Source organism: Diorhabda sublineata, chromosome 3, assembly GCF_026230105.1.
Source record: "Diorhabda sublineata isolate icDioSubl1.1 chromosome 3, icDioSubl1.1, whole genome shotgun sequence".
Classification (NCBI taxonomy): Eukaryota; Metazoa; Arthropoda; class Insecta; order Coleoptera; family Chrysomelidae; genus Diorhabda; species Diorhabda sublineata.
The window spans coordinates 34,941,082-34,967,023 of record NC_079476.1 but is presented as its reverse complement, the minus strand read 5'-3'; the positions used below and the strand labels follow the sequence as shown (position 1 = coordinate 34,967,023).

The 25,942-nt window shown below is 30.5% G+C and overlaps 2 protein-coding genes across 4 annotated transcripts; one reads left to right on the top strand and one right to left on the bottom strand.

Annotated features, from left to right (window-relative positions):
* Positions 1 to 687: 687 nt before the first annotated feature.
* Positions 688 to 16,849, bottom strand: LOC130441039 (calcium uptake protein 1 homolog, mitochondrial). Of its 2 annotated transcripts, none has more exons than XM_056774520.1 (9): positions 16,332 to 16,849; positions 15,935 to 16,082; positions 13,554 to 13,719; positions 10,706 to 10,743; positions 5,657 to 5,771; positions 5,431 to 5,591; positions 4,472 to 4,713; positions 3,043 to 3,260; positions 688 to 1,427 (listed from the first exon to the last, which is right to left on the bottom strand). In XM_056774520.1, the coding sequence occupies exons 1-9, from the start codon at positions 16,568 to 16,570 to the stop codon at positions 1,264 to 1,266; spliced, it is 1,491 nt and encodes a 496-aa protein (XP_056630498.1). In that variant the 5' UTR covers positions 16,571 to 16,849; the 3' UTR covers positions 688 to 1,263. The 2 variants fall into 2 exon arrangements, with proteins under 2 accessions (XP_056630498.1, XP_056630499.1); XM_056774521.1 differs by lacking the exon at positions 13,554 to 13,719 and adding an exon at positions 14,457 to 14,616 and having other exon boundaries at positions 16,332 to 16,830.
* Positions 16,850 to 17,220: 371 nt separating this feature from the next.
* On the top strand, positions 17,221 to 25,674 carry LOC130441603 (dnaJ homolog subfamily C member 10-like). 2 transcript variants are annotated; one of them, XM_056775350.1, is made up of 13 exons: positions 17,221 to 17,423; positions 17,756 to 17,909; positions 18,282 to 18,495; positions 19,225 to 19,439; positions 19,613 to 19,831; positions 20,147 to 20,371; positions 21,705 to 21,837; positions 21,994 to 22,206; positions 22,263 to 22,535; positions 22,968 to 23,104; positions 23,236 to 23,372; positions 23,528 to 23,732; positions 23,813 to 25,674. In XM_056775350.1, the coding sequence occupies exons 1-13, from the start codon at positions 17,407 to 17,409 to the stop codon at positions 24,029 to 24,031; spliced, it is 2,361 nt and encodes a 786-aa protein (XP_056631328.1). In that variant the 5' UTR covers positions 17,221 to 17,406; the 3' UTR covers positions 24,032 to 25,674. The 2 variants fall into 2 exon arrangements, with proteins under 2 accessions (XP_056631328.1, XP_056631329.1); XM_056775351.1 differs by lacking the exon at positions 17,221 to 17,423 and having other exon boundaries at positions 17,799 to 17,909; positions 18,286 to 18,495.
* The last annotated feature ends 268 nt before the right edge of the window (positions 25,675 to 25,942 follow it).

The following is a 25,942-nucleotide window of genomic DNA, read 5'->3' as shown; positions in this document are numbered from 1 at the left end:
CTACATTAAAGAAAATTATATATATATATATATATATATATATAGAAAGTTTTAATGCTCACGAAACCTTAAACTCCGTGCCCGAAAGTATCTTGGGAGGAAGGAAACTGGGGTATGATCGTCATCAAATCAACGTGACTTATCCATCAACAATCCTTTTTATTTACATAGAAAACGCACGAATGCTTGTGAAAGGTTAGTCTTGCCTAAAGTGGTCGAACTATTTCATCTTACCTTAATTGACTGATGATTGTTTATGAAGTTACTTTACCTATCCCATTAACGACCCAGTGAGATTTTTAATCTCTAACTTTGAACTATCATTGGACCAAGTTTCAGAGCAATTGGCCAAAACCAAATCTATTCCTCTCAGGTTTCTTTTTCACACTTCAGTGGTAGTGTTGAGGGGGTTTGAGGTTTCGTGCCCTTTAACACTTTTAATTAGCTTTCTCAACTCAATTTTCCATAATGATTGAGCGGGATCCTTTCTGTAGTCAGTCGTGATTCGATTCAATATCTATCTCACATTTACAGTGCGTTATGGTGAAATGGATGATTTGTTTTTCCTATAATTCCATAGTTTTAGTACTTTTGCAATTATTAAATATAAAAAGTAGCGCAAGAACATTTCGGTGGATGTTTTTTGATTTGTCTTGTCTTGTCTAATAGGGATATTAAAACTTGATACATATTTATATATTTATAATTATTATCCATTTATGAACAAGAATAAAATCACGTACTAAACTTTAAAGCTAGAATACAAGATAATTTTAATAAATATTTTTAAACGACAAAAAAAAGATCCTTGTTCAGTTATTATACATATTTTTGCACTATATAACTAATAAATTTAACATCAAATCAATGAAAAAACTGTTTAAATATATTCCTTTTCGACTTGAACTTGAAATAATAAATTATGATTAATAATTAAAAAAACCTTTGATGATATTCAATAAACATATTCGGAAAATGAAATCAACTCTTCCCAAATTGAATTTTATTGTTTTTTCTTGGTCGAATAACATTACAATTACAATTACAAAAGTATCAAATTTAATGTTAAAATCAAATTAGATTAAAAAATAGAAAAGTTTCTTTAATACGCTTAGTTCTTCAATATGCCTCTCTAATTATCGCAAGTCAAAACGAAACATATCAAACTATATTTTGCCTAGTAAACAAAATTCATAACTAAAACTCAATACTTCATTGCCACATCTAATATATTAGTTTAGCAAAGGAAAGCTAATTGATTTATTAGTAACTTGAAATATCCAAAAGAGCTGGTTTTGTTTCCTTGGCACATTTTATAACTGATTGCATAAATTTGACAAAACCTGTATCCTTCGGCTTTTCGAGTCCTCTTAACAGTCTATTTTTCATAACTGCAATAAATTCCTTGTTACTTAATTGTCCATCCTCTAAAAAATAAGAATAAGTAAAAGTTAATTTTAAAATAATTTCTTGAATCAATTTTGCAATAATTACACATCAAAAACTATCGATGGCTTAAATCGCAAACCTCGTAACTCCATAGTACCAAATTTTACAATAGACACAAAAAACTTCAGAAAAACAGAATAAGTGAGTAATACGTATTGCGGTTAGCATTAAAAAAAATGAGGATGTAAAGTTGCAACGTTTTCTATTTATCTTAAATCTGCTAACATCATCAATACACTTCCGTAAACTTAAATCAACCGTAGACCGCCTATGTCACTAACGTATGGACTATAGAGAAATATGGGGAATCCAGAGCACTTGACATATCGAAGGCTTTTGACAGAGTTTGATATGACAACTAAATAAATTAAGATTGTACGGTTTGTCGTCCTCACTTGTCGACTGGCTTAGTAACTTTCTCCATGGCTCATCCATCCAGGTTGCTATCGGTGAACATATCTCAGAAAGGTCAACGCTGGTGTTCCCCAGGAATGCTTGTCACTACAATAAACTCTGCTAACACCCAAATCCGTAAACAGCAACAAATCACCACCATCAAGAATTATCTTGAAAACATTCTGGAATGGGGTAGAAGCAATCTGATTGAGTTTAATGCAGCAAAGATCCAGGCTAATATTTTTACAATTTTTGCAGCTTCGGATTTGGTGCTGGAGCAGAGCTTGGGCAGCTTAGATCATAGAAGAAAGGTCGCCGATCTGACTCTGTGTTACCGATACTACCAGGCCAAATGCTCTTCCGGGCTGTTTGCATAATCCCGCCTAGAGCAGTTTTTGCGAGATCTTCTCGACAGGCAGACGTGGTTCATGAAGAGTTCCCGTACAAACGCCCAGAACTTAAATTTTTCGGGACTCGTTTCTTTGTAGAAGTGTAATCCTGTGGAATCAGCTAACAAGGGATGTCTTTTCCGAGCCCTACCACCTATACAAGTTCAAGATCAATATACAGAGGCATCTTCACGCGGCAGGCACCACCCGAATTACTCGAGTGGACAAGAGTTTACCCTTTTGTATTTGCTTTTTACATAAAAAAGACTTTTAAATTGTAATGGATTTTTTTAACCTTGACAAATTTTTCTGTTCAGAAATTATGTATCTAATAGTATCAAATTGATGATATAAGAAAAAAAACGAAGTTACGTGGTTTGCGAATTAAGCCGACTAAATATCTCATTCATTGTAGTTTTTAAATCAATTTTTAATAATTTTTTAGAGATAATTTAAAGTGTAGTCATTGCAATTATATCATATCCCGAATAAAAGTAATAACATTGATTCTCTAACTGATTACTATCACTAAATCACAAATTACAATGTCCCATCACATTTCGAAATCACCGTTAACATTTTCAGATACTGAAAATATATTGAGTGCTTATCTATTTATTCTATAACCAAAATACGGGTTAGACGGTTAAATTATGATTGTAATATTATTTAAATTATCATGATATGAAAATAACCATACTAAACAGTAATTTAACGTTTAGGGAAGTATAACGATTGCGGGAAACGTAATTTGAAACCAGAAAAAGAATTTGGCCTCCAAATATGGAAAAATGGAACATATACTTACGGTTTTCATCAAAAATCGTAAAAACTACGTGTATCACATGATCGCTGAGATCGACATGGGCCACCGTTTTGGCTACATGTTTTAAAGTTTGCTGATCGATTGAAGCTCCAGCAATATGGTAAAAAGTCAAAGCTGTATCGACATCATTAATGTTGTTCAAGAAATGGAAAAAATTCAAATAATCCTGCCTTGATATTCCCTGGCCATGATCTCTAAATCTACAAGAAATCAACCACCCAATCATTATGAAAGTATTTAAAATTAACTTATTTTTTCAAAAATAAGTTACATATTTATAAAATCAAAGTAGCATTTCATCCCATTACTTGTTTAAAAGACATTGGGTCTATCTATTAATATATGTATGAATTTTTTGCAACTTCGGTATCAGTATTGTTAAACTCGTCTACTGACTTAGATCGTGATGCCGGTTCTGCTTTATTATGTTAGTAGAAACTAAAAGTTTGACGGATACAGGAATTCTCGTAAGGACCATTTATGTACGGCGGCAATATCTTGATATTGACGTAAATCGTGATGCCAGTTCTATTCTACTATGTAAATAGAGTCTAAAGTTTGACATGTGCGAGAATTCTTGTAAGGACCGTTTATGTTCGGCGGCAATTTCTTGATATTGACTTAGATCGTGACGGCGGTCCTGTTCGATTATGTTAATAGAATTTATTTACAGAATGTTATTGCCGTTTTTATAGAATCAATTTTTAGTGAGGTATTTATTTGTTTACATTCTAGAACTCGAATTATCGAGAAATCCGTTGTATATAAATATGCGCTTGTTTATCAGCGGAATAGACCAGTAAACGGTGTATTTAAATAAATTAATATGTGATTAGTTAATAGTTTAGTGTATTTAGTGTAAGTGTATAAATAAATTGAGTAAGTTAATAAAAAACATTGTGTATAAATCTACCTTACCGTTAAAAATAGATTAAATAAGAAAAAAACTACAGTGTATCAGTAAAGTATTGTGTAACAACTTCAACATTTTGAAATTTTTTCCTGGTATGTAAACATAGTCACTTTATTATTAAGAACATTATCTAAACCACATTGAGAATAACATTGTTTCTATTTGAAATCTCATTGTTCCAATCTCAATGAAAACACATCTCTTTCAAGAATCTAACTATTTCTCATGGAAACAAAACTTTTCTCGAAGTTTCTTTTGTCTTGTTCTCCTTCTCTAGTATACAGATTGTGAACAAGTTCAGATTCTAAATTTATCAATTTCTTTTTCTGATAATCCCCTTAAGAAATAATTTTGTTTTTATTCATCCATTATTTTGTAAAAAAATGCTCAATTTATCATACTTTTGAATTTTGAAGTTTTTTGTTGGCAAAATACTCATATAATTTTTTTCTTCAGTTTCATTCAATTGTAGTGATGGGGGTTCAATGTGAAACTTACGTTTTCTTAACTCGCTTCAACATTCTGGCCTTCTTTTTTTGAGGATAACCTGCGTAAGCAAGAAGAAGTTCGGTAAAATCGGCTTCAGATATATTACCGTTCTCGTCAGGATTTTTCCTTTGGAATTCCAAACTTAAAATTTCTCTTTGTAATTTTTCTTGAAAATCCAAAAACTTCTCGATGGTCAGCTTTTGTTTCAAATTGGGACCGAAGAAATAGGTAGTTAAGGCAGAATTAACACCCTAAAAAATATTTTTATATACTGAAAAATTAACTAGAAAGTTGAAAATTACTTTTCATATTTACATTCAAATTATAACAAGAGGAAATTTTAACAATGTCTAAACTCTAGTAATGAAAAGCTATGAATGATTGGAAATGATAGAAAAAATTAAAAGCGAACATTATGGGTCGAAGAAAGGAACCTGAACATATATATTTACTGATGTGAAGGATGTAAAAATACCACAACTAAAACACCTTATAAAGTTTTTTATGATGTCAAGTTTATGATGTCAAGCAATTCGAATATACAACAAAAATGGTTTGAAAGTGTTGGTTGTTTTGACATTTCTGCGAGATGTAATTATTTTTGTTGCCAGGTTCATTTCAATGTAAATAAGATTCAAATTTCTTTTATTATTTAATAGTAATTGAGTTTTTAAAAATGTATTATAATACCACACGCTACATTACCGCCAACGATAACCTCGTGATCATCAAGCAGACAATTGCTTAATTTTTTTATTAAACCTATGACGTCACAACTGAAAACCAATGAGTATCTTTTCTTAAGTAGCTAAACATTTGAATTTAAAAAAAAATGAAAGTGACCTATTCAAAAGTTGCAATAATATAGGGGAAGCATTAGAATGTAGAAAAAGAAAGAATTACAATAAACCTTTGAGGTGTGTAAAAGCAAAAAGGTTACTTATAAGAATAAGGTAAAAATAAATTACCTTAAAAGTATTTCCTGTATTGGCGTGGTCTCTATGCCTTGATCCAATACTAGTCTGTTGTCTAATAAGTGTCGCAACTTTTTCAAATTCTTCACAATCTACATCTCCATCACCATTGAGATCGAACATTCGAAAAGCGATTTCAAAATGGCGTCGAGATGCTTAAAATGTAAATAACAATTTGTAATGCTAGAATATTTCGATAATGCTAAAAAAAGTGACTTACTGGATAATACAGTTAGCAGGAAAATATAATCCGAGAAGGTTATTAAACCAGAGCTTCCTAATTTGAAGAAGATGCTGTCCTCATCCAACGTGAGTTCTAATTTTTGATGTACTGTCTATTTATAAAATATGGATAATGAGTAATCATAAAATATCATCTTATTACTAGTCGTATACTGCTGAATATACTGTTTACGCTACCACTACACCAACACTAACAATTAGACTGTCTGACGCGCTTTTACCTGGCAGTCTCTGAAGACGATACCTTGGTTATCGAAACGCGCGTCAGACAGTGTAATTATTAGTGATGGTGTAGTGGTAGCGTTAATAGTTTGTTCAGTATGAATATCGCCAACGGTTCCAGAAATTCCAACTTAGTATTTAGAGTTAAATTGGAATTTTTGGAAACATTGATGATATTCATACAAACTACGAGGGTGAATCAAATATAAACAAGACTTATTTTTTAAAATATTTATTTTGATTTTAAACGCACAAACAATCATAGTTTATTTTTCAACATAATCTCCTGATTTAGAAACACATTTTTCCCAGCGTATAGGTAATTTTTTAATTCCTTCCAGGTAAAAAGAGTCAGGTCGAGTTTGTAGCCAATTGTGCACATATGCTTCAACCTCATTATCGCTGTGGAATTTTTGCCCTCCCAAAGCTTCCTTGAGAGGACCAAAGACATGGAAGTCGCAGGGAGACAGGTCTGGACTGTATGGAGGGTGTTCCAGTGTCTCCCAACCCAGTTGCTCCAATTTTTGTACTGTCAGCGCTGCCGTATGGGGGCGAGCATTGTCATGGAGGAGAGTCACTTTTCTCATTGGAAGGTGTCTTCTTTTGCGGCGATATGCAAGTCTTGCATATCGCAATTGCAATATCCGAAGTTGTTAGACGCCTATCACCTTCAACAAGTTGACGAACACTGTCGATGTTGCCCGCTGTAATGCTGGTGCGGGGTCTGCGGTCATGGCTCTCATTTTCAACACGTTCACGGCCCTCCACGAACTGTTTATGCCAAGCAAACACTCTAGCTCGCGACAGCGTCTTTTCCCCGAACTGTGTAGTCAATCTTCTCAAGAATTCGGCCGATTTTACACCTTCTGCAGCTAAAAACTTTATAACAATACGTTACGCAATAGAGGGAGGTACCTCCTGCTCGGACATCGTAACGATGGACACTGAGGGAGTCTATGATGATGAGTCACGTGCTTCCCCCACTCCTGACAAACCAACCTAACAGCCAATAACAGCGGAACGTTCTTCCATCACTATTGCGCGCGCAGGTCCAAAAGTCTCGTTTATATTTGATTCACCCTACACCAACAATTAAAATATCTAACGTTGATAATAATTCGGTAATCGAAAAGAGCGGCAGACAACCATAAAAAAATCGAATCAGGCAATTCCTGCAATCGCAAGTCACAAAAAAACTGAGCACGAAATTATATTTTTCTTAGTAAAATCTTGAAGCTAATAGCTTCAAATTTATATGAATTATTGTAATGTTTCTTAATCTCACGTCCAACAATATGTTATGATCGGTAACCACTCTTTTTATGCTTGTTTTCAATGGTGAGAGGTAACTGACCTTTATAAAAGGTTATTCACTTAACCCACCACTACCAGTTAGGTCAACGTCAACCGATACACATCTTAGTTAACAACAAACAAGAATTCTACCTGAGCCAACTAGTGATGAAGTTGCTCAAGCTGTCACCCTATATGATAAGACCAGAGTCAGGGTGAAGTGGCCAGTGCGGTGAACATAAGTCAGTCTGCGGTTTACCGTCCATACCAAAAGACTGGTAACTTTCATCAAAGACGCGGTTCCACATCGCTGAGAAATCGGGCCCTCACTTGTGTTCAAGCCCAACAAAAGCTCAGAGAAACGAGAGGAGTGGCTGTAAGCATCTGGGCAGTCAGAAGAGGAGTAAAAGCAACTAACCTTGAGCCAAAAAGGCCATCTACTGGCTCCAAATTAACCCCAGCCCGTCTACGATTTACTAGAGAGCACGTTAATTGGACTGACGAAATAAATAGGAATCCGTTCTCTTCTCATAAGAAAGCAGATTGTGCCGGCATGATAGCGATACAAAACAGAAGACCTGAATGAATAAAGTGTTGCATAAAAGTGGCTTTTGAAAGAATTTCCTAAATGGTTTGAGTATTTTAAAGGAAACAAAAGCCGAGTAGGTTTTTATTGAAACTGGCGGTACAGCAAGGGGATTAACGTCAAACCGATACATAGAAGAAATTTTAGGGGATTCCGTCGTTCCCTATGCTAGATCAATTGGCGAAAACTTAAAACTAATGAAGGACAATGCCCGTCTACATTTTGCAGGTTCCGTACGGCAGTATTTACATGTTGAAATTGCTGCTTAGGATTGGCCAGCCCATTCCTCCAGTCATCACAGTAAAACTCTCGGCGTCTCCACCCCCTCACACCTAGCTCCCGAAGATCCTCTTCGACATTATCCAGCCAAATTTTGCGCCAGCCACGAAATATGAACTTAAAAAAGCGTTCACTGTAGAATGGAAAAGCATCGAACACTAAATATTGAAAGGTTAATTTAAAATAAACAACTATTTTGACGAATTTGAGCTTATATTTTCTTTTCTGTTAACTACAACCTTTTTTCATTGTTTAAGATTCCTTTTGGTTTGATTTTTTTTCTTTGACAAAAAATATCTTAATAATATTATAAAGCTAAGGCTAATAGCTTTGGGATGCTAAAGTCAGTAAAAAAATGGAAGCTGCAGATTTTTTGTTAGAAACTTTTGTCCGCAAGCGTATAACTTCAAACGATTTTTTTGCTCACGAGTGTGATTGAAAAATAATTTAAGAAAATTGCAGATTCCTATACCTAATGAAACATCTTTCATAAACCATACAGATACAATTGTCTGAATGTTATAGAAACATTTATTTTTTTAGAAATTTGTTGTTCAGAAATGTTAAAGAAAAATATAGATTAAAAAAAGTTTGTTAACACTAACTACATATGACATGACGATTTTTGTTAAAAAAAAATTACATTCTTTTCAAAACATCTCAAACTTACTAAAACTCTAATCTCGCGAAAAAAACATCAAATTTTATAATTTTTTAGGCAAAAAGTTTCAGCCAATTATAAAAGCCAATTGTAGGTAATGGAATGCATGCCAACAAAATTGCGATTTTCTGTTTATGTCATTTTTAAATTTGAAATTGAAATAATGCAACTCATTTTAACGCAACCAATAGGAGTGATAAGAGGAATAAGAAAACTATGGAAAAAATAAAACATTAACAGAGTACCAGAGTACGAAAGAGCTAAAGCATGAGGTACACAAGAAGGACTGATAAAGCTTCAGAACAAAACAATTGAAGCAGGACTTTGAAAAGTCATGAAAATACATGAAAAGTATATCAAGTTTAAATAAAAAATATAAAGCTTTCAATTATAAATTATAAAAGTGAATTTGCGGTCCAAAGGATCTATTGGTCCTCCTTTCTTGGTGCGATACTAGAGAACCCATTGATTACAGCTGATCTGTTAATCCCACCCCAATAAAAAATTTCAGAATGTGGTATTGTTGTAGCTTCCAGATATCTCAGTCTTATATTTCATATGCTTCCAGTTGAAGTGCTCTGGAGTTCCGTAGTATCTCACACTTCGAGGGAATGTGGATAGAGGTTTCGTCCTCTGTCTAATAAAATTTGCACGCCGCATTATCTGCTAAGTCTAGTGTTTTTAGGTGTCTACTGAGTGTACAGTACACTAATAGAACTCCTAGTAGTATTAGTAGGTTTTTCTTAGTTAGGTTGATACATTCAGCAGATCTACTCTGGTAAAAGTTTCCCAGGAGTCTTTGCTCCTGCAGCTTATCCCAGTAATTGATTTCACCCCTATCTATCTTCTTTTTGAATGCTTGTTCTATTGTTCAGTAGCTGATACCACAGAAGGGTTCAGGTCCTATGAAAGGTTTGCCTGTCCTTACTTTAACCAATCTGTCAGCTATTTCGTTTCCCTTCCTAAATCTATTCTACGGTAATTTTATTTTTCTTGCCTAGCTCTTTCCCAGATATTCCCAAACTAGTGTGGATTCTATAACATTGCTTGATTTGTTGCCCACGCTTTCACAGTGTTTGGTTCTTGGCCCGTACACTCCTATTCCAGTTCTGTCTGCTACTTAAGTACCCTCCATGTATCATTTGATGGTATTTCTTCCATGATATTTTCAATCCATTCACTTTCACACCTTAGTATTGATATGAATTTTTTCTCAAATCTACATTTTGTTGGAATATTTCATCCTGAGACATGTCCCAGGTTTGATAATTTTTAAGGACGATTTTTCTTTGTTAATTCCATCTCTGAACATTTCTAGTATTATGTGGACAGGTGGGAGATTTAGAATCACTTCTAGAGCAGCTGTTGGGCATAATCTCATGGCCCCGGTTGCACGTATTCCAGTCTCTGTAAGGAGAGGAAGAGGTAACTATATTCGAAAAAAAAAATTATAAAATAGCACTAGAGAGAAAACAAGAACCGCACTCTAGTATGTCAAATAATGACAATTCATTTCGAAAAAGTGTCAAACCCAATGGATAATATACTGATTGAATTACGCTAAGTGTGAATAAGCTATACATGAATTTATAATATTTTGGAAGCAATGTAGGAAAGATTCCGACAAAATAATACCTTCAAATAGTGTTGGTTTGATAACTACATCCAAAAACTAGCAATCTCATGAGAAGTGTTTGTTTTTCCCTTTTTTAATTATCATATAATCAAAAATCACATAAACAGAAAAAAGTCGACGAAAATAATGAAAAAAGAACATGCACAAAAACATCCGACAGATAATAATTACCTGTACACCGTGCTGAAATAAATAACAAAACTTTATTTACATATTGGAAAGTTATAACAGGTAGGAGGAAAATTTCGAAACCAGAAAATAAAATTTGAAAACGGGTATGAATCAGTTCTGAAAATTCCTAAGATTTTTTATTTTGAAAATATGTACTAACATAATAGTTCGTACTTACTTTTGGATCATATCTTCTATACTGATCTAAGCCCAACCCTAAAAACATGTAAACCATTTATGTGAATATATATTTTGTTTAATATGTATAGGTGTTGAATGAATGTTCGTGAAGAAAACTTGGCTCATAACCATCAAGTTACTACAATTGTTGTTATTCTTTCAAGAACAACATTCAACATGTTCTAAAGTAGAAGAAGCAAAACAGCATAAAACCATGCAAAGATCATACTCTAAAACTTTGTTCACAATTAAAAATAAATCCAAGCAGAAGAACGTATTCGATTATATGAAAAGAGCCATCTGACAATCCGCTTTAATACAACAGATACAATATCAATTTTTGAGAGGCTGTTCTTCTTTAACTTCTCAATATTGTGTCCTTTCTGGAGGAAAAGAGGATTCATTGTGATATTCCTTAACCTTCCAAATATCATTACATAAAATCTTTTCCAATTGTTATTAAAAAAAAAAGATTTCCGATAAATAGGTGGAGATTTTTACACATTCTCTAAAAACATTTTTTCTCAGTAGCTATGTAAGACTTATTTGTCTTTATCTTAGAGGCATTTGTGTCAAAAATGCTTCATCACCTGATCTAGAACATAAACAACCAGCAAGTGGCGTAAAAAACTATAAAGTTTTCATGAGACACTTGAAAATGTTTATTTTCTTAAACAAAATGTTAAACAAAGTTTTAGAGCTTCAGCACATGGCTTAACATCCTCACAATGTTATCAGTAAGCAAGCACAAACAAAAAGATAGTCCAAAACCAGAAGCTATTCAAACGACACCATTTTTTTTTTCATTATATTGAGGTACTACCGAAGCTATACAAAGATGTAGAAACGTTGAATAATGATATTAAAAAAGCATATATTATTAAACATCTTTTGAAATTCGCTTTTTATTATCCATACAATTTTTAGTTAAAATTATAATTAACTGTGAAAAAAAGGTAAAAATATTTTTTATAACAGACAAATTTATTCCAAAATTATATTAGTGTTTAATTTTCATGGAGAAATGGGACTCTTCTCGTCTTTTCAATAATGAAACTCATAATAAAATTAAATTTTATCTCATATTGATGTTTATCTTATAAATAACAATTTCATCGAAATTGTTACATAATTATCTACATGTTAAGAGAGAGTAAATAAAAATATATTTGACACAACTTGTCAGGAAAGGAGTATGGACATATTTTATAAACCCAAAGCCTTTCTTGTAGGAAAATGGTCCGAAAAGAAAGAATTTCAGGTTAATCCAGGTCTAGCAGAAACTGTCGGTGTAGATTATAATAGCAGGTTGAAAACTTCAGTTCGCCTAATTATATAACCTTTCCTTTTACAAGTATGCGGAAGGATTGCTTCGAACAAGAAACCTATAGTAGCTAATATCTAATCTCCTCGAAGCCAGTATTGATCCTGGAGGATTTATATGTATGCTAAATCAGAAAATGCATTTAAGAAACTGCAATAAATGTATGAATAGTATCTTCGTGGAATATTTTGATGGATTAATCCTTATTATTTCAACGTTTCTAATATATTCTAAAGAATAAAAAGATACCTACTGATAAAATACATTGTGGCAATTTATATAGAACAAACTAAAAGGGATTCTACCAAAAATTCATGATTGGTCATTAAAAAAATAGGTGGAAACTGTCTACTGAAAAAAAAGTGATCACAGGGCTGCCATATAATTATATCAATATACAACTGCATGAAAAAATCTACTTGACGTGAATATTACTTTAATTACAAAGTAAACAAAATTGAAAAAATTTAATTTAGTTTGCATAATGTTACAAATTTATTTTCTCTCAACTTTTGTTTAGATATATTTCCTAAATTCGACTACAAAATATGAATAGAAGTAAAACTGGCAACCCTGTCAAATAATTATATAAGTTTTTTAGGAATCTTCTAGTTTAAAGAAATTTTAACATTTTAAAGTTCAAGTTGATTGTTGAAATAATTATTAGAAACCATTAAAAAATACAAAATACACTCCCCAGCAAAATAAACATATAAATTATTAAATTAAAGCTTTTAATGGAAGAATTTTAGATTATTATTTTAACATTAGCAAAAAAACGTGACATAACTGTATAACTTTAAAACGACCCCTAACGTTCTCAAAAATAAATCTTACTCCCAAAGAATGTGCTGCGGGTACTGCCTTGATTGGAAATAGCTTCTCACTCAAACAAGTGACACAATTATCGATATCTAGAGCATTAATAAAGTTCCAAGAATAAATCAGTTCCTTAAATGTGTAACTGATGCAATTCAAGACAAATTTATGTGATCTTGACACATTAGAATCTTTCTCTCCTTTTATAATAGATAATTTTCTCTTCATTTAATAAATACCAATTCTCAATGAAGAGATTGAAGTCCTAGCATTGGTATGGTCAGTTAACTGCACTAAATTTAATTGATATGAGCATCGTTAAATTTGTCTATAAATTTTCATGAGCAATCTCTTGAGACTCGTTGAACTTTTACTGTATTTCTATATTTCCTACAATACATTTATTTTTTATTTGTGTTTTAAATCCTTCTCCATATAGTAATTTTTTGTTCAAATTTATTGGAATATTTTTTTCATTTAGAAACCGTAATAATTTCACTGGGGAGTATATGTATAGCAAAGAGTAGAGATAGTTGAGGATAAGAGACCACAGCACACACATTTCCAAACTGCAACTGTGAAATTGTGTATAAATTTATACTTAATCATTGAAACTCCATGATATGTGAGGCATCTTTAAACTAAAAGATATTTCAAATGTGATTTACACATAATTTATAACAAAATTATAATTTAAACTAACCGTCAGGTTGTTTTAAACCTGGTGTCATGGATCTCAAGAAGTCATCAGGTGTCATATAAATTTCGTGTTGATCTATTGTAGGTCCTGGGATTTGCAGAGTTGCAAAGTAACGAAAAACTTTGTCTGGTGTAGAGTAGTGTCTTATTCGATTTTCATATTCAATTATCTATTTTGCACATGCGTGTTAAAAAATATGCATAATTTAATAATGATTAAATATAATTATACAGCAAAATACATTGGTACATTTTAGTTGGAAATAGAAAAATCTTATATATTAACTTATATTCAATATTATTTGTTTATGTTACATATTGTTATATGTAAGCGCATGCATTAAAGTCCTTGATACATCTGGAAAATATGAATTCTCTATTATCCTCATTTACGACTCTAGTAATTAAACATAAATATTCTCTATGTTTCAGTGTAATGTGCAAAACTTTTTTCTACAATATATAACAACGTAAATAAATAACAATCACCTCCGACATATATGATATCCAAATTCTGAATTTAAATACTTAATAACTTTTATCTACAAAAATGTTCCCCATCTTTTATATCCAAGCACTTTTTAAGGGTAATTGAATATTAACTAAAAGTACATACTTCCTATAAAGGACGCAACTCCCCAAAATACATTTACATAAAATGAAAGTAGAACCAAAAACAATACACAATTAAAAAATTGGAAAAATGAATTGAAACTGAAATATTCAAAGAATAAAACTTTACAACTTTTATTCCTTTTGACAATCTGAAAGATTATTTTTAGTTTTATTAAAGTGATATACATATAGTACGTTAGTATAAAATGCCATTGCACCATTCAAAATTGTCATATTAGTACAATAATCCAACACCAAGCAGCAGTACTATGAAAGTCGCAATGACATTTACCATCAGGTTGTTTCATTCCTGGTGTAATGGCCCTTAAAAAATCATCTGGTGTCATATATACTTCTGATACATCACTGTACATAATCTTAACTGTGGCAAAATATCTAAAAATCTTGTCGGGTGTTGAATATGCTCGCATTCTGTTTTCATATTCGATAATCTAGTTGTTGAAAATGTAAGTAAATAAATCAAAACTATTGTTGACTTTGGTTAACATTAGTTGTATCGCTAAACAGTAATAATAGATCAAAAAATTATTCATAAGATTTAAAAGCACTGAGGATTTTGGATTTTTAGGAAAACGATTTTTCTAAAACCATTCTTTCTGAGGCATAAAATATAAAATTATATATAAGGGTCAATGAGACATTTGGAAGAGAACAAAATATATTTTTAAGTAAAGTACACATTTGATTAAATCATTCTAGTCTTTATACGAAATTTTAAAAACTAGTACACAAAGATTAATGATTATTGATGATTAATGATTTGAAGTTTGAAGGCAGGGGTTTTTTAGGTATACTTAAAAAAATTATAACAGCATCATCCTCAAAAGTGCTAGTTCTTTTAAGAGAAGTTTGGATTAATTGTAAATTAGGTTAGATAGACATAAAATCACATCTAGTATTTGTAAGTTGTGTTTAACAGGATAGTGTCTAGACATCCTGTATTTGAACAATACAATATTTTTTATAAGACTTTTTTATGAAAAAGAGACTTTTTGAAATATTAATTACAAGTAACCAATGTTGTCAACTCTTTACATTGCAAGTATAGTCAACCCTTTTGCTAAAGGTCAACATCATATTTTATACGAAAAATGAAAATTGAATCGAATATTTTCTCCCTCCAAGAAAGACCATTCAGTTTATAATATCAAGCCCTTGGCATTTAACAGTTCATTATTTAATGGGAAAATTCAAACAAAATTCAGTTTCTTCTGATAACATTTAAATAAGTTTTAAGGATTAATATTTAAATTAATTCAATTCTACACTGAAATGAATAATTATCAATCCAATGATTGAAAAGGAATGATAATTTTACTTCCTTTCAAATATCACATTAAAACTGTTAGTTATTAATACATAGTGAACATATAAAAACTTAATATGTTATTTAGGTCACACACTTTTTATATCTAAAAAATTGATTCAATGTTTTGTGAATATAAGTGACATTGATAACCCTGAGTAGTGACCTAGTTAAGGAACAATATTACAAAATTCAATTAATTCTCCAGTTATTCACATACAAAAATTTTAATGATTTGGAAAGAATTATTTCCCATTAAAGTGGATGTTCAATTACAATTCAAATATCTTTAGAAAAACATTACAATATTGCATATTATATCAACTTCAATATTCTGTTGTTGATTGAAACTAATTTAAAACTAGATACATAATAAAATCAAATATTGCATTCAATTGTAACATTATAAGTTGAATTCTCAGACAGTACTGAAAAAATCTTACTTTTCTATCTCTGAATCCAATTTTTTCTCTACGGTGTTTTTTCTTCTTAGATTCATCTTCTATTGATTCTTCAAGAGCCTCTCTTGGATGCTCAATGCCTTCACCTATATTTTCACTGTCTGCTTTAACAGAGAACAATTTCTTTAACCTTAAAAAAACGTCCATTATGGTACTAAATTACAAATTTTGATCATCTTATAAAAAAATAGATTTGAAAATGATACAGTATTATATTTTTCAATTACATTGTGATAATGAAGTTTCTGGATATAAATAAAATGAAAAATAGAACTATTTCTATTGCATTTACCAGGCCTATCCGTTAGAAGAATATTGTGATCTATTGAAATGAGAATATATATTTTTGCATATACCTTATACTAAAAGTTTTACTTACCATCCCCAGTTTACAGAAGGTATTAAAAAAGCAGTAAACAAGAATGTGTAGTAAATCTTGCTTATTAATGGTTCTTTTTCACGCTTGTGTCCAAAATTTTTGTAATTTCTATGTTGATTATATTTGAAGTCATGTATTCTAATTACAGCTATTGTTTTGGGAGCATTACGAACGGTGTGTATAGAATAGAATCGGTATCCTGTTATTGCATATCGAGCCAATACTTGCAAATAACTCATTTTATAAGATTGAAAAGTATAACAATTTAAAAATAGAAAATAAATACTATATGAAGATATCCTGATCACAATTTTTTTCACATCATAACAGAGCTAGGTTTTATATGTTGGAATCCTTTTATTGTATTTGGTGCGCTCTCAAGATATTGTTTAACTACTATTCATTTTTTAACTAAAACTTCTATATTTCTTTCAAAATTGCAGTATTTTTACTCAATGTTCAATCTTTAAAGTTTTAAATGCCAAATGTCATCTAATGCGGTCTAGAAAAATATTGTCATCAGCCAAGCTTACCAATGCGTCTTGTTTAAGCATTTATGATGCATTTGAGTAATGAGAGGATTGATAAATCTTTTACGATAACTAGAAAATATATAAATGAATTTTGTATAGGATTTTTGCTTTTCTATGTAACAAAGCTTCAGTCGAACTGCTTTTTGCAGTTTTATAGATAAAGGTTTATCGTCACTAAGTATATCAATAGGGCTTTTAAGAAACTATAACCTGGGGTCAGGTAGATCGTACTTGGTTAACCCGATCTTAGTTTCCAAAAATAAATTCTTAGGTATAAATTTGTAACCCATTCACAGGTCAATGAACCCATTTTATTATCAAATATAGAGTGGGCAGAGACCTAATAGGTTCAGAATATTGAAAAGAAGAAATATAATGACGTGGATTTGACATAGGTGTGTGGTTAGGTTTAAATTAATTTATTTGAATTTTTAAAACAATGTTTATACATTGCTACATTTAAACTTATCGATAAGAAAGAAAAACGTTATTTCTTGAACCATTTTCTTGACATTATATTATATAATTGATAAATTTTTATCATGGATATTAAATTTGGGTGAGTATTATTTAATAATTATTTTAATATAACCTAAATTATCAGTATTATTTTTTGCTAAATTAAGCTCCAAATTAATCCCGAAATAATGAAAGAAAATAATTTTTTTATACAAAAATATGTATTTGAAACGTCTCATCTTTGTAAATGCTTTAGAGAATTTTTCAAAATTTAACAGATTGACACCAGAGTGTTTTACTTTCTCAGCTTTATTTTTTCTTATATATATTAATATATAATATAATAATAATTCTTTATAGTTACTTCGGGCATTGTACTCATATATTTTAGATTTTTTTTAGAAATAAAACTGATATAATGTTCAATTTTAGATGGATTATAGTTATACTTATGATTAATAATAAATCATTGGCTGATGAAAATGATTACTATCAGTTATTGGGAGTTAACAGAGATGCTACTGTGAAAGAAATTAGGAAAGCATTCAAAAATTTGGCTGTGAAATTACATCCTGATAAAAATAAAGTGAGTTTTTATTCTTTAAAATGTTTGTTTGTAATGTAGCTTTTAGTTCTTTCAATTAACATTAATTATTTTATATATAGCAAAAAGGATCAATATTATTCTTCCATTTAAATGAATCTGTATATAACATTCTATTCCTACAGCACTGTGTTCTTCTATCTCTATATATAAGATACATGGTAGCAATAAACTTGCTGTACTAGCTAATAATATTTCAAGTGAATTACTCCTCAACTTGTCTCTTTATAATTAAATCTTAACTTGGAAAAAATCCAGCGAAATCAAGATTTTCAATAGCCCTATTTTGTTGGTTTTCCGAATACCCCTTGTTTATACAAATATAGTAATAAATTACAAATCAATTTGTTTTAGGAAGATGAAAATGCAGATGCAAATTTTATAAGATTGACAAGGGCTTATGAAGTGTTAAAAGATCCAGAATCTAGGAAACGCTATGATATACATGGAGAACAAATGTCTTCTGAAAAATTCAAAAAACAATATCATAGTTACAGTTATTATAAGGATCAATTTGGAATTTATGATGATGATCCTATTATTGTAACATTAAGTAAAAATGACTATGGTGAGTAATTAGGTTTAAGAATAAAAGAAAGGTTGGTGCTTTATGCTTTACAAACATTTTATACACTCCAGGTACCAAGTTGTGTTCTCTTTATTATTGTAAAAATGAAATATAAAGATGGGGCGTTATGTGAAACATATCATTTATCATGATAATTTTACAAAATTTCATTTTTGTCTTCTAGAAATAGTGCCTGAGTTTTTTGCTTTTAAAAGCAATTTTTACCATTTTCCAACTTGTGTATACATTTTTTTCGAACTACAATATCTCAGCTTATGACACTTCTAATTGAAGTAAGAATCTAGGTCATTATGATTTATTGCAAAGTATAAAGATTTCAGTGTTTCCTTGTGAACCAAAAGAAAGGTCCAAAAAATTGATAAACCCCCTATGTAGTTGTTAAGGACAAGTTAAAAAAAAATAAAATTTGATTGAGTATATATTTTTTGTATAACAGAATCATTGAAATTAATTATAGATTTCTATTTCTGTTTTACAATGAGCATTCTCTTTTAATTTTGTGTTTCTGTTTTTATTTTTTTTTGCTTTTAATTTGAATGGCGTGTTAAAAAATCCGCCATTACCATATTATTTTTTTGAATTCCCTCTGCAAACACTGCAAAACTCCAGGGGTCTGCGAGCTACCCGTTGGGAATCACTAGTCTATATTCAGTATAGCTTTTCCAGTGCTATAGAACTTTATGTTAACAGCTATATTTAATATTCTAGAGGTTAATATTTTGGATAACAGTCAAGCATGGTTTGTCAATTTTTATTCACCTAACTGTTATCACTGCCATGAGTTAGCACCAACGTGGAGAAAACTTGCTCAAGAATTAGAAGGAGTTATTAGAATTGGTGCTGTCAATTGTGAAGATGATTATAGGTTGTGTCTTCAGCTTAGAATAGAAGCTTATCCTACTTTACTATATTATGAAAAAGAGGTAAGAGTGTTGAAAATAATAATATTTGAAAGAACCTGAATCAAAAAATGTCATTATATGTATATATATATATATATATATATATATATATATATATATAGGAAAATCTGAGTTCTGAGGAACAAAAAAATTAAGCTATTTGCTTTTAAAGAGCATATGGTTATTTCTTTTAGTTCCATCTTTATGAAGGTATAAAATATACTGGTGATAGAACTGTGGAAGCACTTGAAGAATTTGTTCTTTCAAAATTGGATGTAAATGTATTACATATAACTTCCAATAATTGGAATAATCTCAATTCCAAAAACAGTAAATGGCTTTTATTTTTATGTCCCGATGATAATTCAAACTGCCCAGAAGAGAAAACAATATTAAAATTGACTTCATCCCTGGTAAGTAATTTATGTACATTTTTAGTAACTGATTATATGGTCTGATTTAGTTTGAGATATTTTTACTCTATATCAATTTGCTTAAAATTACTTTGTACATGTTGTATACCACACTTGTTATATCTAAGCCATCACTTGATACAGGTGTAATATGTCAACTAGAACATACACAATTTAATATAACAAATAATATAATGTAATTTATTCAATCTTTCATATTTTTTCTATAATACAACCGATTTAGTTTTAGTTGTGATTAAATTGTACTTAGATATTGATGTTATTTCATATTCAGCAGTTTATTTAATTTCTTAGGAATCTTTAGTTTCTGTTGGTATAGTAATTGAAGAAGCATTATGCCAGCAACTCTCGGATAATTATAAAACTAAACCAATTATTCTATTGCAAGCAGCTACATTAGACGCCTCTACTAGCCCGTTAACAATGAATATCATTGAAGGGTCTGATACCAAAGAGTTACTACAAAGTATTTTAGCACTTCTACCAAATCCTCAGACTGTTGACGAAAAGGATTTTCAGGTAAGATTTAAATACCAAGTATTTGTGTATCGGGGTAACATATATGTTGGGACCCAAAAGATCTATTCTGCCCCCTTTCTTGTTGAGATACTGGGGAACTCAGAGTTAATCCCACAGTCAGAATGTGAGATGATTGTAGCTGCCAGAGATCTTTGTCTTCTATTTCATATGCTCCCAGGTGAAGTGCTCTGGAATTCCATAGTGTCTCACACTTTGAGAGAAAGCATACCTGCTTAGTTAACTGGACTATCACAAGAAACATCAAGTATCATGAATACTTTGTTGTAAATAAGAAATCAAACACAACACTATAAAGATATTTATAACAAAATACAACATTTTGTGTTTAATACAATCATAATTTTTTACAGTTGATTACACTTCTTTCTTTCTGTTTATCCTGTCTCTTCATTTTATCATGAACTTTGAGGACTTTATTTTTCTCCTAACTGGGAAAACTCGTGTTTTATTTATATCTACTCTTTCTGAAATTGAATTTTGCTTAGAAAGTCAGTATATTTATTATATATATTTTTTTATAACTTGTCAAGCAAATAAATTTGATATTTCCAATTTGAAAATTAGTAAAACCCATTAAATATATTAACCAGGGCCGGATTAAGCTAGGGGCTTGGGGGGCTATAGCGCCGGGCCCCAGGTCCAAGAGGGCCCCATCATTTGGAAATCATTCTGTATTTTTTGATGTGTTGATACAACAAATCTAACGTATTGATATTATTTTGTGAATTTTTTCGGGTTTCCGAATTCCTTAAGAGGGCCTCGTCATTATTTTAGCCCCGGGCCTTATAAATCTTGATCCGGCCCTGATATTAACAGAAAAAATCATAGAAATATAAATGTAAAACAGCTAACCAGCTCAATTCCAATTTTCTCCACTCCACTTTACCAGAGTCTAGTGGAAATGTATGAGTGAGGATTTGTATTTGACTTAAGTTTGATTTTGCTGATCAATGTTAAAGTTGAAGCGCTATATGATGAGATATTGTGATTCTAAAAAAATACATACAAATTGTTACCTTTGCTTTAAAGTACAAACAACGAAGAAACTAGCTTCTCAGATTAACATCAACCAGACTTTTATGACATTGTTATTCAAAATCACAACAAACATGAGATGAAAAATTATTTACAAAATAAGTTCTTTCAAATTTACACTGGTAAACTGTCATTGATATTATCAGTGATATTCTTAAATAAATATTTTTCAATATAAATTGTAATATTCAAATTTTAATTTTTTACAAAAAATCATATATTTTTTTACAACTATCACTGTCCTTAGTGGACTAAAAATATAAAATATTGTTTGTAGACTATTAGATCTGGTTTAAAAAATGATTCCAAAGGTGAGAAACCTTGGTTATTTTGCTTTTACTTGGGAGCTGCAACTGAATTGAATTTGCAGCTTAAGCGACTACCACCTTTAATTCCAGATATTAACATTGGTAAGTATTCATTTGAATAATTAATGGTCACTTAAATTTGATTACACTCCAATCAAACTGTACTGTTTAAAAAAGTCATTTCGCACTTATCAACTAAGAAATAAGTAAAAATTGTGGAAGGAAGACTTGATAGAAAATTCTGTATATCTTTTAAAGGTTTAATCCACTGTGGAAAAAATTCCGAATTGTGTTCAAGTTTACATGTTGTAAGATACCCAACTTGGGGTGTTCTCAAAGTTGGAGGAGCTTTTGAATTACATCATGGTAGAGATGTGTTATATGATATTGCCAATTTTGCCAAAGATAGTGTCAAGTCCAAAAATTTGCATGCATTATGCCCACCAGATTTCAAAAGAATTATAGCAGAAGGTATGTATTGACTGCATTATAAATGACTGTATTTCTATAATTTTTCTTGTTTGTAGGAACTCCTTGGTTTATAGATTGGTATGCACCATGGTGTCCACCTTGTAGAAAATTACTACCTGAATTAAGAAAAGCCAGTCAGAATTTTGATTCGGATAAAGTACAATTTGGTACTATTGATTGTACATCTCATAGAGACCTTTGTAGGAGTCAAGGAATCAATTCTTATCCAACATCTATTTTATATAATAAGTCCCAAATACAAATGTTCCAGGGCTTACCAGACAGTCAATCAATTACCGAATTCTTACATGATATGATGAATCCACTCAGTAAGTATTATGCTTGACAAATGGAAAATCTAAGCTAAAATCAATCATCAATTCTGTTTTATGAGAAAGAAGAAGAAATAAGTTATCCCAAAAATTTTTATAATGAAATATAGCAAATTCAATTTATCATCAAACATTGTGTTGATAATTATGGTTGCAACCACCTAATACACTTTGTCTAATAAACTAATTCATATTTTGGAATCAATTATATTGTATGTATGTATGGATTTGGGGTCTCATATACACTGCGATCCATGGGATCTATTGTGTCCCTCTTTCTTGTTGCGATACTGGAGAACTCTGTGTTTACAGCTGATTCATTAATCCCACACCTTTTAAAAAGTCTAGAATGTGGGATGGCTTTCATTGCCAGAGATCTTCGCCTTTTTATTATATTCAGTTAATATATTGTTTTTTCCATATTTCCAGTTGTATCCTTAGATGACAGCAATTTTGGTTTATTATTGAGGAAACCCAAGGAAGAAATGTGGGTAGTTGATTTTTTTGCTCCTTGGTGTGGACCTTGTCAAAAGTTGGGACCTCAGTGGAGGCAACTTGCAAAACATGTAAGACTCGCCACCTTGCTATCTGTGAACTTATAATAATAACTGGTTTCTAATATAATTACTTAAATACTATAGATATGTCTTGAATTGAATGAAATTTAATGAAATAAGTTCTATATTATTTTCATTAGGTGTCCGACTTACCAGAAATAAAAGTTGCTCAAGTTGATTGTGTAGCTAATTCTGATTTATGTGATGCCCAAAATATCAGGAGTTATCCTACCATAAGGTTATATCCTTTAGGTAGCAGGGGATTGAATAGTGTTGCGTAAGTATCATTTTATTTAAAATACGGTCTCATCTAGAATACAAAATAATTGTATTACAAAAACAAAGGGATGTCTTTGGTTAGGTGTTTTTCAATTAACAAGCATTTAACATACTTTTATACTCCTAATTTCAATGTATATCAACTTTTTTTAGGATATATAATGGTGCTCGTGATGCTGTGTCAATAAAAAGATGGCTTCTAAGTTTTCTTCCTACTTCTGTGGAATCATTTTCTGCCAGTGATTTGAAAGAACAAGTATTGACAAAAAGATACATGCTGCCATGGATTATAGATTTTTATGCACCTTGGTGTGGACATTGCGTTCATTTTGAACCCGATTTTCGAACTATTGCTCAAGTAAGTAAAGTAACAAATTCTTTACTCAGCAAAACCTAATTTATAAGTATATTTTTAACAAAACTGTATTTCTATTTTAGAGATTGGAAGGAAAAGTGAGAAGTGCAAAACTTGATTGTGAGAAGGAACGTATATTTTGTGGACAGGTGTTGGGGATTACAGGGTATCCTACTGTAAGATTATATTTGTCACCATCAGAATTCTATCCACTCCAATTAGGAGATGTATCTTATATACTGAAGCAAGTTAAGGAAATTTTGGATAAAAAGAAGCATGATTATGATCATGACGAGCTTTAAAATTTTTAGGAAACTAATATTCTAGCACTGATTTATTTTAACAAGAATATTTCGGAGTATTTTTTTATAAATAAAAGTTTTCTGGTCAAGTTCCAAATAAAATGTGTCTATTTATAGAACTCTATGTGTAAAAATAGTTTGATATAGTTTCAAGTTTTGTAATCTGAGGTTTTTTCATCATATAATAAACTGCAAACTGCTTTGCTTGTATAATAATTATCTATTTCTGTATTTTCTGAAAGTTATTACCATCCGAACATATTTCAACCATCATCCTTATAAATAAGTCAGTGCTAAAATGAATATCTCATTTACGAAAATTGAAAGTGAATTTTCTTATAGTTTTTGTATTTGATACAAATGTTTGCTTTTAATTTGCCTTACTAATGAGAGAAACTCTATTAACGGAAAGTTCCTTCTTTTTGCCACCAGTGCCATTTTTAGTATTAATAATCAATTAATCATATTTATTTCTCTTCTATTTGCTCTATACAATGTCTATCACTTGTAATATCTCTAATAGTATGTATATTAGATTTACATATTCCAACATTTTTCAGGCAGTTGAAGTTTTTACTGTAAATGACCAGTAGCCGATTTAAAACCGGCTTTAAGTTGATTTTATTAAATTTCATTTGTCTACTCTATGAAGTTACTGAAACTAAGTTTGAATTTTTGCATCTGTTGGTATTAGTTATACTAAACACATTATCCACTAAAACTACACCAACGTTCATAATTACATTATTTAGTTCTTGGAGCCTTCCATAGGTCGCTTGATCATATTTGGCTCAAAAGACCAGACAGTGTAATTGTGAGTGTTAGTGAACCAGTAGTAAACAGTGTGCTTAGTATGGACACCACCAAAGGCTTTATTAATCTTAGAATTCAGTATCTCTTTTTATTCTTATACATTTTATGAAAAAGTTTCAAATGCTGTGACATAAATATCCTACATCAAATGTATACATGTTTGAAATTTATTACTAATTATTAGGGTGCTTGAAAAAAATTTTTTTTCAACTCTTACCGTCTCATATTTTTCTATTTAATATAAAAAAACTTAACAAAGTTGAGTCCTGTAGCTCAACTCTAAGGTGAGCTATTTTATATATACGATATATAATTTATATTTGTGAATCAGCTTAACACGCATTTTAGTTGTCTTCAAATTAAAATTTTACCCGAAAAACATAATATATTCTTAACTACATTTTTTTTAGTTTAATAATTAGTAAATATGATTGACATACTTAATATTTTATATGAGATATTTACTTTTACAATGATACTTTATAATATATCTGAAATTATGTAAGAAACTGAAATTTATGTTTATAATACAATTTAAGTGAAAAACAAATGTATGGAGTTGATCTTTATATTCTAATATTATTTTTCTAGATCTCAACTTTTATACTAGTTAATTTATCTGTTTGTGTAATTCTTCTATTTTATACTAAATAGTGATAACAAGTTTCCATTTTCTACTTTTTATACCAAAAATACTTCTATCGATCTGATTTATATTTTTTTAACTATTTTTTATAAATAAAGCTTGTACCAAATTAATATATTGTAATAAATGTTGTGTAATCAGACATGATTTTCATTCTGATGTGACCAACAAAGGGAATAAAAAAAGTTAGAATGGGATTTTCAAAAATGTAAAAAAAACAATCCCGAGTATGTCATACACTGATAGTATAGGAGCTTCAACGTGTATCTGATAACAAAGGTATATTTAACCTCTGGTTTGTAGAATGAGGATGGTAATATAGAAAAGTGAACAATATTGATAAAAAAAATGTCAATGAATTGACAATTCTAACGCAGATTCCTAAAACATTTTTGGAAATGCAAAACCTCTAGTTCGATTCTCGTAGTGCTTTAACAACTTACTACTAATCG

Excerpts from the sequence above, each read along its gene's own strand:
- LOC130441039 (XM_056774520.1), bottom strand. The coding sequence starts at position 16,570 with ATGAGTTATTTGCAAGTATTGGCTCGATATGCAATAACAGGATACCGA. Across the intron at positions 13,720-15,934 it reads TTGGATTCAGAGATAGAAAA|ATAATTGAATATGAAAATCG; the intron begins GTAAGATTTTTT and ends TGTGCAAAATAG. Across the intron at positions 5,772-10,705 it reads ATAGAAGATATGATCCAAAA|ACAGTACATCAAAAATTAGA; the intron begins GTAAGTACGAAC and ends TTTTATAAATAG.
- LOC130441603 (XM_056775350.1), top strand. Across the intron at positions 17,910-18,281 it reads TACATCCTGATAAAAATAAA|GAAGATGAAAATGCAGATGC; the intron begins GTGAGTTTTTAT and ends AATTTGTTTTAG. Across the intron at positions 23,373-23,527 it reads AGGGGATTGAATAGTGTTGC|GATATATAATGGTGCTCGTG; the intron begins GTAAGTATCATT and ends AACTTTTTTTAG.